This window comes from Mastigoproctus giganteus, chromosome 14, assembly GCF_048544385.1.
Source record: "Mastigoproctus giganteus isolate SK-2022 chromosome 14, ASM4854438v1, whole genome shotgun sequence".
NCBI lineage: Eukaryota > Metazoa > Arthropoda > Arachnida > Uropygi > Thelyphonidae > Mastigoproctus > Mastigoproctus giganteus.
Window position 1 is genome coordinate 184,247 of NC_143588.1, and position 17,072 is coordinate 201,318.

The 17,072-nt window shown below is 39.1% G+C and overlaps 1 protein-coding gene across 1 annotated transcript in view; it reads right to left on the reverse strand.

Moving 5' to 3' along the window:
- LOC150074941 (nonsense-mediated mRNA decay factor SMG9-like) overlaps nucleotides 1-17,072 on the reverse strand; it is a 314,293-nt gene that overhangs the window by 154,247 nt on the left and 142,974 nt on the right. Inside the window, exon 5 of the mRNA XM_090388997.1 lies at nucleotides 2,332-2,430. Within this exon, the coding sequence (XP_090245123.1) occupies nucleotides 2,332-2,430 (99 nt within the window). The remainder of the gene's footprint in view (nucleotides 1-2,331; nucleotides 2,431-17,072) is intronic.

Sequence of the window (17,072 nt, forward strand, 5' to 3'; positions counted from 1 at the left end):
CAGGGACAACTGTCCCCCCTCAGTTCTCCCCTGAGCCACAGCACTTCCATTAGTTTGAGCCTTTGCTTTGCTGCTCTGGTCTGAGTCATGATTTCTATTCAAGCTCAATAAAATTTCAATACAAAATATAACCCTAAACTTATATCCCAATGCAGTTATAACACTATATATATATATATATATATATATATATATATATATATATATATGTATGTATTTCGGTATCGAATATTATCTCCGAGTTACGTTATATGACTGCCTTATCCCCTGTCAACTTATATGTATTAATTTATGATGTTACATTTGTAAAAGCCAGATCGCTATATTTATTTAGTTAAAGTACAAATTGATTGACAATGAAATTTAATAAGATTAATAAATTTTACTGATTAATTGATACTACTACTATACTCGCTATCTAGTCTTCTGTTAGACCTTATGCTATCTAGTTGGTGCACACATTGTATCGTATAACAATGGCAGGCAAGTTACGAATGGTTAATCTACGGACACGAGGTATTATTTACTTTCCAAATCGCGCTATCTAAATTCAAAATAAACCATCGAGCTTGACTAGGTCTATAAGCTACTTATAGAAATAATTTCATCTAACAATTAAGTGAATAAAGTGGCTTAAGTATAATTAAAAACTTTGCGTTCACAAGAGCTGAGAAACCTGTTCAACCTGTTGATTTGATACCCTTAGCGATACTAAGTAATAACCTCCAAAATCTCTATCTAAATTCCAATTAAACTAAAGTATTGCTACTTGGAATATAAAGCAACTCTAAAAAAGAAATTAATATGCCAATTTAAGTCAATAAAAAAAACAAAACTTCTCTATTTGGTGGAGCCCGTAAAAACTTCACCTGTTCACTTATACTCTCACACCCACTCTCCATTGTAAGGGTGCCGTACCATGAAATTGGGCAATCAATTTCGTGGTACCACACCCTTACAATACAATCCTGCAGCTGAACCTTACTTGTTGGCTTCTTCTGAGCAATTTTAGACATTATGTACCAGCAATTTTCAATAGGGTGCAAATCTGACTGTTGCTGGGCCAATCCAACACTGTAATACTAACATTTCTGAAGTATGATTGCATCTTAAGGGAGAAAAATGAGGGAAAACATTGGTGTAAGTATGTTTTAAGCCTTGTGAGACAAGACGACAAACTCATCATTAAATCTAATAAAACTTAATAGCATAAAACTTACCAATTTTGCTGTGTGGCAAGGTGCTGAATCCTGTTGAAAAATGCACTTTTGGATGTCTGTGTGGTGATCCGTAATAATGGGTTTAGGCACTCCTCCAAGATAGCAGTGTAGGTTTCTGCATTCATTGTTCCGTTAATAAACTTAATTCTCTCCACCCCTTTGCTTGTTATGCATCCCCATACCATCTGACTGGCGGGGAACTTTACAGTCGGTGTTATGCAGTCAGGATGGCATGCCTCCAATTTTCGTCTTCTGCCATATTGCTTCTCATCCAAGCCATGCAGGTTGAATTTCAATTCATCAGAAAAGATATCGGTGTCCCGCTGTCCATGAAACATGCATTTTAGCCCAAGCAAGTTGCTTCTTCCTCATTTGGTGGGTCAACAAAGGCTTCTTCTTTGGCCAATAGGCATGCAGACCACATTCCAAAAGCTATCTTTGGATAGGGTGCACTTGATTCTACACCAGAGGCCATCTCAAAGTCCAGTTTTAGATCAGGAGCACTAGCATTGCGATTACAAAGGCATAGCTGTTTCAAATATCGATCTTGGGAAGGCATAGTCACTCTCTTACAGCCTGATCCATATCGTCTCTTCATATAATCAGTTTCACGCTTTAATTTCAGCACCCGAAATACTGTTGACTGGTGGCAGCCTATTTTATCAGCAATAGCACGCACAAAAAGCCCTTCCTGGGACAGAGCAACTGCTACACTTTTTTTTTCTTGGTGTCAACTGAACATATGGGCCATGCTTTCACCTCCCACAAAACAGGATACTAATGAGTGTGTATACCCTTCCAATGCCGTATTTATACAAACGGCTAATGCAATACCTTGAATTACTGTCTGATGCTATAGAAGTGTTATCTGAAGCAATACCTTTGCTTTGTGACAAACAAAATGACTGCATTTAAACAATATCTTATGTTTCACTACAAATGTTACTTTTTTAAGGTGATGCAGTTTTTCTATCTGCCACTGTATATAAGCGTACTTTCTTGCATCATGTGCCTCTGCTAATGCTAATAAGAAAATTTATGATACGAACATCACTACTGCTTTTAGGTAACCTTTATATATCTTATTCAGAAATGTCTACATGCTATATACCTGTTTCAGGAGAACTGAACGTGTAGGGTAACCTTCTGAACTTCCTGTTTTGTCATCAAAATATTTTTTAGATTCCACAACTGAGGTAATAAGAATAGGCTGAAAAAATATATTATTAAGTGTTTAGAAAAAAAACACATATTTTTGTCATTGATACATATATTTATAAAAGAAATATATCCATTATTTTTACATATTTATCCCCATGGGCTCAAATGTGGTGAGTATGGGCTTCGCACACCCAAAGTCCTGAGCTTGCTCTCTCTCAGGGTAACTTGGAAATTTTTTTATGGTGCAGCATTAGCCTCAGGCTTCCTTGCACTATACAGCTAGTAATAATAATAATAATAATAATATGAAAGTATTAAATATTATGATAAAACATATATATATATATATTTAATTATACATATATTTGAATAACGTTTAAAATAGTTGGAAACAGAATCTTTCATAATAAAAATAAAAAGGTACAGCATACGTCAGAGGCAGCAAAAAGCATATTCCTCTACATGATCCTTGAAATATAACCATAGAAATAAATTAGAGTAAGAATTAAAAAAAATAAATAAATAAAATAATGCCAGCAGTATGGCAAGACAAGAGCGAAATTAAACCTAAATTAAACCAAGCAGGGAGGGAAGAGAGGAGTAACAAGAGTAAAAATAATGCAGCAGAAACTCTCTAAAATAATTTAGAAAATCTAAATGTACGAATAATAATTCATTGAATTTTAAATGCCAATTAAATAGAAATTTAACGGTGCCCCCTCTGACGGGCACCAGGTCCAAATTTGTGTGAAATATCACCAACGGAGATGTAAACCAATACAATAACACAAAATAAAAATAGACTGACCATTACACCCCATCTCGACAGAGGCACACAAGGCCAGTAATGGTCAGGGAATCGCTGCATTTCGAACGCTAGACAAATCACCGCAAAGGAGAATTGATCGAAAGATCAGTCTGCCACCCGATCACCAGATCGAATCGCCAATGCAGAGGAATTGAACAGCGGTGGTCTGGATGCAGCGAAAATTAAAAATAGAACAGATATGAGCACTCAAGTGCAAAGCCACACTACTGACAAAAGTAATCTTAACCAGCTTATATAGATGAATAATGAACTAGGGATGACAGCACAGGTGCAGCGTTAGCAATACACCCACTACTATCATGTGATATAATTATACATACAGGGTGATTTACTACCAGTACGACAAACTTACAGGAGGTGTAGGGGGCACAAAGACGAATCGGAATCACATAGCATTGCAGGGTCCGAAATGCCTTCGTCATGCAGTAGAGCACGTTGAACGGGAGGTCGCGTGAACAGCGATCCCGCTGGAAGTCAGCATTTGCGAACCGTTTCTGTTGAAGAAACCAAGTAGCAAAAGTCCTCTGGAGTGGATAATCCGCAGGCTCCAATGATTGGACGCGTTCCAGATGGTATGAACTCATTTGGTTTGTTGACAGTATCCTCCATACAGTGGATTGGGAAATACCCAATTGTTGGCCTATCGCTCGAGTACTCATACTCGGATTGCCTTCTGCAAGACGCAGGACATTCTCCTCGTTGTTTGATCTCGATTCATGGTACCTCTCGTGAAACAACCAGTCTCACGTAACGTTCTCATCATACGATTAAAATCGTATGATGAGGAGCACGTCTGTGCGGGAAACGTTCCTGATACAACCGCAGAGCGGCGCACCCATTACAGTCTGCAGCTCCATACTCGAGGTGCATGTTGGCCAGTTCAATGTTTGAATACTCATCCATCCTACTATCTCGGAACCGGTTCACAAATGCTGACTTCCAGCGGGATCGCTGTTGTGCCCCCTATACCTCCTGCAAATTTGTCGCACTGGTAGTGAATCACCCTGTATATTTGAATAATGTTTAAAATAGTTGGAAACGGAATCTTTCATAATAAAAATAAAAAGGTACAGCATACATCAGAGGCAGCAAAAAGCATATTCCTCTACATGATGCTTGAAATAAAACCATACAAATAAATTAGAGTAAGAATTAAAAAAATAAATAAATAAAGTAATGCCAGCAGTATGGCAAGACAAGAGCGAAAATAGTCGAAATTAAACCTAAATTAAACCAAGCAGGGAGGGAAGAGAGGGGTAACGAGAGTAAAAATATTGCACCAGAAACTCTAAAATAATTTAGAAAATCTAAATGTACGAATAATAATTCATTGATTTTTAAATGGCAATTAAATAGAAATTTAACGGTGCCCCCTCTGACGGGCACCAGGTCCAAATTTATGTGAAATATCACCAACGGAGATGTAAACCAATACAATAAAACAAAACAAATATAAACCAAAAATAGACTGACGCCGTCAGAGGGGGCACCGTTATTTTTCAATTTAATTGGCATTTAAAATTCAACAAATTATAATTCATACATTTAGATTTTCTAAATTATTTTAGACAGTTTCTGCAGCAATATTTTTACTCTTGTTACCCCTCTCCCCTCCTTGCTTGGTTATTTTATTTATTTTTTTTTTTAATTCTTACTCTAATTTATTTGTATGGTTACACACACACACACACACACACACACACACACACACACACACACACACACACACACACACACACACACACACACACAGATATATACATATGATGTATTGGTCCTTGAGGTTGTCACAGACATTCTCTCAGACATGCCAGATAAGCTGTACTTGCTACCTGGGATTCTAAAACGCTGATGGAACTGATATTCGAGTGACACTCAAGTCAAGTGGACCCAATTTCGGCGAAGTCCGGACGGTCTGTGACGGCGAAATCCTCTGCTTGCACCTTCAGGATGGTGGGACTGTTAGTAATACTGGGTATAACCTCCATGCACAAGTACATGGTAGGTGACCACCCAGGTGTGAACCAACGTAAGCAGGGGTCGAGGTGTGGTGCCCACACCACATGGAGGAATGCCACCCCCCTGTGTTACAAGGCAATACTAGGTGGTAGATCACTCTCATCAACTGGTGCAATACGACCAATTTGCTTATTGGAGGCTTGAAGTGGTGGAACCCATGTTTAGTCTCCAGAGCTAAGTTACGGTCAACCCTTCCCCATCTCTTCCATCATGCAGTATGATTGATGACTTTTGAGGTTATGATGAACGTCGTGGTAAGATCCAATATTCCTTACATTTCGAGGGTACAGTTCTAAAACGGTGTTCGCAGGCTGGCCGCTAGTTAGTACACCGGATTGAACCTATTGGTAACTCTCTAGGAGGTTTCCGGATCAGCTAGTGTATAATCTTGCTACCTCTACTCTGCCAGATAGTGACTGGAGGGAGTCCGAGTAGTGTGTATGCGGGAAGCATTGTCAAGGCCACGTTATGTCAAGGATCTGGGTATATTCTTACCACATGTATGCCATATCCAAAAATTTCATTACTTCATACAGCATGTTCCACCCACTTTTTCTTACTATTGAATACACCATGAATTGTCAAACTAATAGAGCAAGCTTATCTGCAAAAAGATCTAAACCTCCCAAGCACTTCCTAATTCATTTCACAAATATATGTGGTCTCAATTCTAATCTCAACGATGTCCATTTCCACTTGCAGTCTGCCAAACCCCATGTACTTTTTCTGACAGAATCTCAGTTATCGGTTGATTCAACTACTGCTCATCTCAGATGCCCAAATTATTCACTGTATGATTCCTTTCGCCTCAAAGGTGGTACTTGTGCATATGTCCGTTCTGATATTCCCTGTCAGAGACTGGGCAATTTGGAATCTCCTCTCTTTGACCTTCTCTGGCTTAAAATCTCTCTACCTCATTGTGTTAAATTCATCTGTTGTCTCTACGATTCTCCCAACTCCACTAATCACTTGGAGCTCTTTGACTTCCTCTCTTTGCAACTTGACTTTCTCCAGTACAACTTTCCTAAGATTGAGGTAATTTTCCTTGGTGATTTTAATGTTCACAACTCCAGCTGGCTTCCGTTTTCTAGTCACACCGACCCAGCAGGTCGAGATGCTGAGGCTTTTGCAATTACTAATGACCTAGCACAGATTGTTCATTTACCTACAAGAATACCCCACAATCCTAATCATACAGTCAATACGCTCGATCTTTTTCTCACAAACAACCCTTCTAAGTACACGGTAGAAGTGAGAGGTCCTTTAAGCAATTCAGATCACAACTTGGTCATTGTCTCTTCTCCAATGGAACCTTTATCTCATGGCTATTCCCAACCTCGTGTTGTTTGGCATTACAAGAATGCAAAATGGGATGACCTGCTAGACTTCTTCTCTTCTTTTCCTTGGTCGGATTACAGTTCAAAACTTCTGATGTCAAAGTTTGCTCAGATCGTGTCAGTGAAATTATTCTTGAAGGAATGGAATCCTTTATCCCACACTCCACTTTAAAATCTCGTCCTTTATCTAAACCTTGGTTTTCCAATAAATGTGCTAAAGCTGTTCAAGAGAAGAATGTTGCGAATCGTAATTGGTTTATTTCTAATTCTTCAGTTTCATTTTCTGCCTACGCCAAAGCTCGCATCAATTGTAAAGCACTTATTAATCAGTCCAACTAGAGTTTGAACAGGCTAAGAGTAGAAAACTTGCTTCTTGCCCTAATGTTAGCCGAGCATTCTGGTCTCTTGCCAGAGCTATTGGCCGGAACTTTTGCCCATCTCTGCTCCCACCTCTGTCCTAATCACATGGTTCTGTTGTCACCTCAGCCAAGGATAAAGCTGACCTGCTAGCATCCCATTTTTCTTCCAACTCACGTATTAATGATCTTGGTAAAACACCTCCCACCATTCCCAACACGCTCCATTCAATGCCTCCTGTGGTCTTCCGTCAAAAGGATGTCAGAAGGATTTTGACGAATCTTGATGCTAAGAAAGCTCCGGGTCCCCAATGGTATTTCTCCACTTGTTCTCACAAAATGTGCTCCTGAACTTACTCCCATTCTTAGCCCCCTTTTTTCACTTTCTTATTCCAAAGGTGTTTTTCCTTCTGCATGGAAATTTGCTCATATCCAGCCAGTTCCTAAAAAGGGTGACAAATCCCTCCCATCAAATTATCGTCCCATTGCAATCACTTCTAATCTTTCTAAAGTAATGGATAAATCAATTAACGACCAACTCTTAAACTACCTAGAAACATTCCGTCTGATCAACGATCGCCAGTATGGATTCTATCAGTGTCGAACCACTGGTGATATTCTGGCTTATGTTACCCATTTATGGACTAATTCAATGGAAAGGTTCCATGAAACCCAAGTAGTTGCTCTTGACATCTCAAAGGCTTTCGATCGTGTTGGCATAAAGGTCTTCTAAACAAGCTTCCATCTTATGGTTTGCCAACTGTTTTTTAGTAATTGGTTATCCAGTTTTCTCTCTGATCGCTCACTCAGGGTGATGGTAGATGGCTCTCTGTTTTCTAACTTCTCCACTAATGTCGATATCCCTCAAGGTTCAGTTCTTACCCCCACTCTTTTTCTCTTGTACATTAATGACCTCCTTTCCTTGACTGGAAATCCGATTCATAGTTTTGCAGATGATAGCACATTGCATTCCACTTTCCATTTTGAGAAATCTTGTCCTGCTCAATCAGCTTCAACTTCTCGAAAATCTGGTACCAATTCCTTAAATGCCGATCTTCAGGTAATTCTCTAGTGGGGCAAAGACAACTTAGTTGATTTCAACTCTTCTAAAACTCAGTCTTGTCTTATATCTCGCAAAAAGGATTCTTCTGCTCCTATGCTTATCTTTAGTGACACTCCAATTTCTAGGGAAAATGATATATCTCTTTTGGGGATTACCCTGACTTCTAATCTCTCTTGGCACAAGCACATTACAAATATTGTTTCTTTTGCATCCTCGCCGTTACTTTTCTTCCAAACAGCTACTCACCCTGTATAAATCGCAAATCCGCCCTGCCATGGAATATTGTTCTCACATCTGGGGTGGTGCCCACAAAACCTCTCTCAGGCTCCTTGATTCCATTCAGAAAAGGGCAGTTAGGTTAATTAATGATCCATCTCTAACAGAGTCTCTCCACTCGCTGTCTCATAGACGTACTGTTTCTGCTGCATGCCTCTTCTACAGATACTTCCATGGGCACTATTCTGAATTGGCTTCTATAATTCCCGCTCTCTCTTTCAAAACAGTCCGTACACGTGCCGCAACCAGCCAACATCCATTTACTGTCCAACTTCAAACTCACAGACCCAACTTTTCATCTTCCTCATTTATTCATTCAACTGCTGTTTTCTGGACCAACCTTCCTTCATAGGTATTTCCTGAAAATTACAATCTGCAGAAAATTCCAGTCCAATGTCAACAAATATCTTCTTTCGTCCTCTCAACGTCCAGCCCAAGCACGGTACTAAGTACTATAGGTCCTAACACCTCTCGTGTTTGGAGTTTACATAAAAAAAAATAAATAAATAATAACAAGAGGTTGTAGAAAATTATTACAGTGATATTAAGAATGATATTAAAATGGATTACAGCCCGTGAACACTGCTAAATATAGCAGAAAGTATCCAACTAGCATAATGGAATATAGGTAAGTAGAATGTGATGAAGAGAAAGGGAACAAGCTAATAAAACCAGAAATTGAAACTATAAAAAGATCCATGGGCACCTGAAAAATAAATGTAATGCTTTAAAAGAAGTACTTAATGCTGTAGATCTGATGATTTGAACGTCTTCATCAAAGTTCAATTGCTGAAACCAAAGGAAAGACAGCAAGAAGGAAAGCCTCCATTTCTGACATGAAATATATGTAGCATGCAGTTGAACAAAGAATCTGTGTTGAAATTTGAATTAAAAGTCTGTGGAAGGCCAAAAGTAGTGGTAGAATAGTGAAATGCTGACCCAACAGAGAGAAAAGAAAAGAAAGAATAAGGAAAATAAAAAGAAAAGACAAAGAAAGAAACTAAAGAGAAGACAAACAACTTCCTCCGTTCCTCCGTAGTGTGGTGGGGTTACTCCCCATCACATTACGAGTAAAAGGATTATCTGATTTCATTGCAGAGTATTATGGCATATTTATGGTAAGTTATCGTGACACCAATGTTGAAAGGAGACAGTAAGTCGGACAAAATTAAAATTACGATTACTAAGGAATGTAGGTAGATTGGTATTAAAAAAAAATTAAGTAGCATGTCACAGGATAGAGGAAAAATGATAAGCTCTCAAAGTAGCATAAAAGAGTCACTAAACGTTGAGTAAGGAGAGAAAAGAATGCTGTAGTAGAAAATATCAATATTGCATTCGGTAAATTAGTGGCTCATGAGAAATAAAAATTTAAAGTAGCTGGACAGTGAAAAGAGATAGGAAGAAGAGGAAAAATAGGTGGGCTAGTCCACGGTTGCGAATCCTGTTCCTAAAGCAGGATCCTGAACATAGTTCTGGAAGTATACTTCAAGTGTTTAAATCAGTGATGTTAAAATAAATTAAAACAAAATAAGATAAAATGAAATGTATAAACAACTCTAATACCTCCTTCATAGCCAATTGGAGGTCACAAGTTTTCTAGACTGTGAGACGCCAAAGAGGGTGGGGGGGATATCATCTGTACAATATGCAAGCCTGAAAGCAGTAGATTACCAGCTTGATGTTGTTGATATAGAATACTCTATTTAAATCATAATAAAAGTAGGCTGGAGGAAACTTGTTATCCACAAGCTTATTGTAGAGATTTTTGATATTACAAATAATCAAACTATTACTGTTGCATATAGTTGCTGTCCCGAGTCTGAGAACGAGATTAGCCTGTGTAGATGTACATTTTTGCCACTCCTGGAACAGAGAAGTTTTTTCTGATTTATTTTCTGTTTTATTAGCTTAAATTGGCATATTAACTTATTTTCTAGAGTAGCTTTATATTCCTATTTAATATACTTAGTTTAAAGTAACTTAGATAGAGATTTTGTAAGTATTACTTAGTATCAGAAAGGGTATCAAATCCACGTGTTTACCGTTCGTAAATTACCGCCATTGTTACGCGATAATAGATAGCATAAGCTTAATATAGTATAGTATAGTACATGATATTGTCAATTAATCAGATAATTAATCTTGTTGAACTTCACTGTCAATTAAATTGTACTTTTAGCTATACATATAACGACTTCGGTTACGTAACATAAATAATTAGTAAAAAATAAATAATTAATACTTAACTTGATATGGAAGTTATATAAAGGGATTTAGTAGATAACACTCAATACTGAAACATAAATATAGCGTTATAACTGTGTTGGGATATAAGTTTAGGGCTTTAATTTTGTACTGAAATTGAAATTAAATAGAAATCATGACTCAGACCAGAGCAGCAAAGCAAAAGGCTCAAGCTAATGGGAGTGCTGTGGCTCAGGAGAGAACTGAGGGTGGCAGTTACCCTCTAAATCACAGCCTATTAAAATGCACTACTTGCTTGATGTTTGTGGAGCATCGGGTACAGGACATGATACTGCCATGGGGGACTTCTTTGTGTGTGAGCGATGCAAGGAGTGTAAGGAAATCAGGCGACAACTCAGCATTGTTATAGGCATATATGAGAGCTTGAAGGACAGGGTGGATGCCCTCGAAGGTTTAAAAGTGAGGGGCCCATCAAGCTCTCAGCTGCCCACACCAATGCCAGAGCTTGCACAAGGTCATCACACAACACAGCGGCAGCCCCCCAAGGCAGAATGCGCTGGTCCCAAAGGAACTAGTAGTTGTTGGTGACTCTATTGTCAGGGAAACGGGAAACATGCTTTGTAAAAAGGATAGGTGGAACAGGACCAGGGTATGTCTGCCAGCGGCAAAGGTTGAGGATGTTGTAGAGCGAATATCATCTTTTAAGGGCACAAAAGGTGATACAGTTGTAGACGTTGGCACTAATGATATTAAGAGTAGGAGACCGGCGGAATTACTTAACAAGTACAGGTCACTGTTGAAAAAAAGCCATGAATTAGGGTTGAATTTGAAAGTGTCTGCAATTCTGCCCAGACACGATAGGAGGGAGAACATGATGAGAGCCTAATCTATCTGGCGCCTCTGTAGCCAGGTGGGCAGGAGCAGCAGTGCGTAGCACACGCTTCTTGATTAGACCGGGGTTTGAGCCCGTGACCACCAAATACGGAGGATGCAGAAAGGTTAGGGAATGACCACCGCATATCCCCGGAGCAATATGGCCTTAGTTGCTAATGCTCCTAAAAACCAAATAACAAGCCTAATCTATCTATTCGGCCCTAAAAAGATTGTGCAAGGCTCAAGTTGTAGAATTTTTTTCATACCTGGTCTGTACTTGTTAATGGGAGAGACTGCTTCTACAGGGATGGGATACACTTAAATAGAAAGGGTGCAAGAATATTTGCTGATGCTATCGAGGCAGTGTTAGGTGGGTCGGAAAACTTCTAGCTTGGGGGGGGGGATACAAGGACTAACAGATTAACAGTAGCCACTGGAAGAGGTGAAAGTGATTCTTGCACTGCTTCTAGTGGAATGAGCAGCAGCCTGGAAAACAAGATGCAGGATATTTCAGAGACTGCTGGGAGTCATTGCGGTAGAAGTAAACACATGGGTTGTGTTAGGGTAGCTAGGAATAGGAACAGGTGCATGTATACTTGCGTGTACACCAATGCTGGGAATTTGGTAAATAAATTTGATGAATTTGAGGTATTGCTCAAAACATCAAAGGCAGATATTGTTGGGATATCAGAGACGTGGTGTCACAAAGATATAAGGAATACAGAACTGAAATTTGGGGAGTATGGGAATGTGTACAGAAAGGATACACAGGATAGGAAGGGTTATGCTATTAGTTAAGAAACACATAAAATCCAAGGAAGTGAAGGCAGTCGACATCGCTGGACAGTGCAGTGTCGAGTCAGTTTGGTGTGACATAAGCATTGGGAGATCAAAATTGAGAGTAGGTGTGTGCTATAGGCCTAATGACTCTGATGAGTATAACAAGAAACTGTACAGGGAAACAGAGTGGGCCAGTAAATCAGAGAGTCTTATATTGGGGAATTTTAATTTCCCAGATATTGACTGAAATTTGTGGGTTGGTCACTGATACACTAGCAAGGCTTTTCTGGATTTATTGATGATTGTTTTCTACATCAGCATGTCTGGGAGGCAACCAGATGGAGTAATACTCTTGATTTGATTATCAGTAGTGACTATTCATGCATCAAGAATCTGCAGGTAAAGGAACCACTAGGTGGCAGTGATCACAGTTTGCTGAAGTGGGATTTACTCAAAGAAGTAACTACCATCAGGGGTAAAGGGAAGGTTTTTTCTTTCGTAAAGGCGACTACGATGGTCTGAGACAGTATTTAAATTCTGTACAGTGGAACCAACATCAAATTCAAAATGGGAAGCATTCAAAGAACTTATCTTGGAAGCTACTAGGCTTTACATACCAACTAAGAAATATTGTTCAAGGTTTAGGCCTAAATGGATTTCAGTTGAACGAACTAATGAGACATATGGCAGAGAAGAAAAATGCATGGGATACATATAAATTAACATGTGACACAGAAGCCTATGTATATATAAGTTGATCTGTAACCAAGTTACAAAGGAGGTTAGGCAGGCGAAGGCAGATTACGAGAAATCTTTGCCAAAGGATGCAAAGAAAAACAGCAAAGAGTTCTTTATTTATGTAAACTCTAGAAGGAAGGGGATGAATCAGATTGGTCCACTTGATATTGATAGTTCAACTGTTGATGATCCTGCTCAGGTAGTTAACAAACTAAATGAATATTTTGCATCGACATTCACACATGAGGAGATATTCAGCCAGAGGTGTTTTCAACTCTGGCAGTAAGCTAGATAATCTTGTAATAACTGAGAGTAAACTGTAGGAGAAATTGTTGAAGATAAACACAAGAAAGGCACCTGGGGTAGATGGGATCTATCCAGTTTTATTAAAGGAGGCAGCAAAGGAAGTAAGCAAACCCTTAGCCATAATTATGATAGCTTCCTTTGACTCAGGGACGGTACCAATACATTGGAGATGTGCAAATGTGACCCCAATTCACAAAGGAGGGCCAAAGGCTGATACAATGGGAAATTGTGGGAGCAAAGTTAAAAAATATGTAATTAATGATATTGAAATTTCGCAAGATTATTTAATGAAAAAACTTTCGAGCCTACAGACCAGTAAAGCTCCTGGAGTTGATGGGATATACCCTATAATCTTAAGAGAGGCGGCAAGCGAGTACATTGAACCATTGAGGCTAATTATGCGAGCATCACTAGACTCTGGGGAGATTCCCTTGGATTGGAAAAGTGCAAACGTATCTCCCATACATAAGGGTGGCTCTAAAAGTGAAGTTGGAAATTATCGACCTGTCAGTCTGACTTCAGTAGTAGGGAAAATCATGGAGGCAATGATCAAGGGTGGAATTCAGGATCATTTGGATCGAATTGAAATTCTCAAGGATACTCAGCATAGTTTTGTAAAGGGAAAATCATGTTTAATAAATCTGGTTCGCTATTTCGAAAGGGTCACTCACGAGCTGGATTTAGGGAATAATTTCGACATTGTTTATTTAGATTTCAGCAAAGCTTTTGACTCAGTCCCACATGAGCGGTTGCTTTATAAGCTGGAACAGGTTGGAATCACTGGGAAAATCCTTAGATGGATAGAAGGATGGCTTCAGGGCAGGAGGCAGAGGGTTGTGATAAATGGCTATTCCTCAGATTGGGTTGATGTAAGAAGTGGGGTTCCCCAAGGATCAGTATTAGGGCAACTGCTGTTTTTAATTTTCATAAACAACATTGATGAAAGTATAGAGGGTGTGATGTCTAAATTTGCAGATGATGTTAAAATTGGCAGAGTAGTTAATGACCACTGTCAAGCTGAGCTTTCTTCAGAGAGACCTAGATAGACTTCAGGAATGGTCAGAAAAATGGCAGCTATGCTTTAATCCAACAAAGTGTAAGGTATTACACCTGGGAAACAGTAATCCCAAAATAACTTATTCACTTGGTCCCTATCCTCCAGTACTGGAGGAAAGGGACTTGGGTGTTACGATACGGTGAGACATGAAATTCTCTGAGCATTCTAAACAGGTTGCACGGAAGGTCCATGGTGTCCTATCGATGATCTATCGAACTTTTGCAAGTAGAGATAGGGACATGACAATCCCATTATATAAGGCTTATGTTAGACCACACTTGGAATACTGTGTTCAAGTATGGAGACCACACCTAAAAAAAGACATCGAGCTTCTTGAAAGGGTGCAAAGACGGGTAACTCGCCTGGTGAGATTGGCAAAAGGGCATCCTTATGAAGAAAGACTTCAAATATGTGGGTTGCAGAGTTTGGAAACTAGACACCTTAGAGGAGATTTGATTGAGGTGTTTAAGGCTCTGAGAGGCATCAGTAAAATGAATGACGACGAAATTTTCAAGATTATAAATGATGCTAGAACTAGGGGACATAAATTCAAGTTACGGGGGGAAATGTTTAGATTGGACTGCAGGAAGTTTTATTTCAGCCAGCGAGTTAGAAATTACTGGAATAAGTTGCCTTCATGGGTGGTACAGGCCGACAGTTTGGAGAAATTCAAAGGTCATCTGGATAGTACTTTCGGATAAGGGTAACGCATAGGATGATAGGTTTAATTTCCTTTTTTTATTAATTATTATTATTTATATTTTTATCATTGTTTTGTTCAGATTTTTTTTTTTTTTTTTTTTTTTGGCTGGTGCAGCATAGGCTTTCTTGCACCATGCAGCCATTACTAATACTAATACAAGTAATTATAGACCTGAGAGTTTAACTTCAGATCCAGGAAAATTAATGGAGGCACTGGTTAAAGAAGCACTACAGGATCATCTAGACAAGACTTCAATTATAGCTCAAACACAGCATGGGTTTTTTTAAGGGAAAGTCTTGTCTGACCAATTTGATTGGATACTATGATGCAATCACAAAAGAACTGGATGAAGGGAATAACTTTGATATTATATATTTGGATCTTAGAAAGGCTTTTGATACTGTTGCACATGGAAGACTGCTGCACAAATTGGAGCAGTATGGCATTGGAGGCAATTTGCTGCTATGGATAAAGAGGTGGTTGATGGGGAGAAGACAGAGAGTGGTAATCAATGGACACTGCTCATGCTCATCGTGGACTAATGCTATTAGTAGACACCCTCAGGGTTCAGTGTTGGGTCCCTTATTGTTTTCTGTATTTATAAATGATATTGATGATAATATATCAAGCTTAATGTCCAAGTTTGCAGACGATACAAGGGTTGGCAGGGTTGTTAAGGACACTACTAATGCTATGCTGCAACAGGATCTGGAAAGGTTGAGCAGATGGGCTGAGAGGTGGCAAATAAAGTTTAACATTGACAAATGTAAAGTACTACATATGGGCAAACAGCAATCCCAGAGCAACGTATCAACTCTGTGGTACTACACTGACAGTGGTAGAGAATGAAAATGACCTGGGGGTAATTGTGCAGGCAGATATGTAATACTCTGAGCAGTGCAGACGGGTTGCAAGAGTAGCTCATGGTGTTTTGTCAATGATATACAGGAATTTTTCTAGCAGGGACAATGGCTCACTTTATTTCTCTGCACAATTGCTGATTATACTCATCAGATTCATTAGGCCTATAACACACACCTACTCTAATTTTTCCTTTCCCTGTACTTATGGCACAGCATTGTCCACGAGCATCAATTGGATGCACTTCCTTAGATTTTATGGGTTTCTTAATTCACAGCATAAATCCCTCCTCCCTTCCTGTCCTGTCTATCGTTTCTGTAGGTAAACTGTATTGCCATAAAAGATGTAATTATTGGGAAAAGGCACAGGTTGATTAGACAGTTCCAATACCTAGGTTTGCAGTTTATTATGTGTTCGTAGTTATTCTGCAGTTTGTTTAAAATTGATTTAAAATTAGCTAGATCTATACTGGTGAAGAAACTATTGAAATCAAATGTTTGTATGTGTGAAATATTGCTATTTTTCAATGCTTCTATTACAGGTAAATTGTTGGTAATAATTCTATTGTTGGGTAGCATAACATTAGTGTTAGTTGATACATACAATGCAAGAAAGCAAGTTTATGCAGCATAAGCAAAAAAAAAAACTACCATTTCACCCAACCATTCACTCCAAATACATGTTCAGCTCAGCCTTAAATTTATTTAAGTAATCAACTTCCACAACAAGAGATGGAAGTCCCTTCCAGCAATGAACTGTCTGCTGGCTAAAAGTAAATTTCAGCATATCTATTCTACAATTGTCTTTCCTCAATATGAATCCATGCCCCCGCAGGTTCGTAATTTGAGCAAGAGGGAGAATCCCTCAGGCACTGAGCTTGATCAACCTATTCAAGGCCTTATACACCTCAATCAGATCACCTCGCAGGTGCCTCGTCTCCAGGGGCTGCAATTGCCAGAACTTAAGCCTTTCTTGGTAGACCACCCTTTTGTTCCCCTCTCCCATTTTGCTACCCTTCTTTGTACTTGTTCCAGCAACTCTACATCCTTCCTAAAACGAGGCCTCCAAACCTGTACACAATACTCAAGGTGTACCCTGACCACTGCCTTGTACAATGGGATAATCACCTCCTTGTCCCTGCTAGCAAAATCCCTATATATCATTGATAAGACTCCACAACCTGCTCTGGCAGCCCATCTGCACTGTCAGCAAACTTCATATTTCACTGCACAATTACCCACAGATCTTTTTCATTCATCTCTTCCCTGAATGTTGTACCAAACAG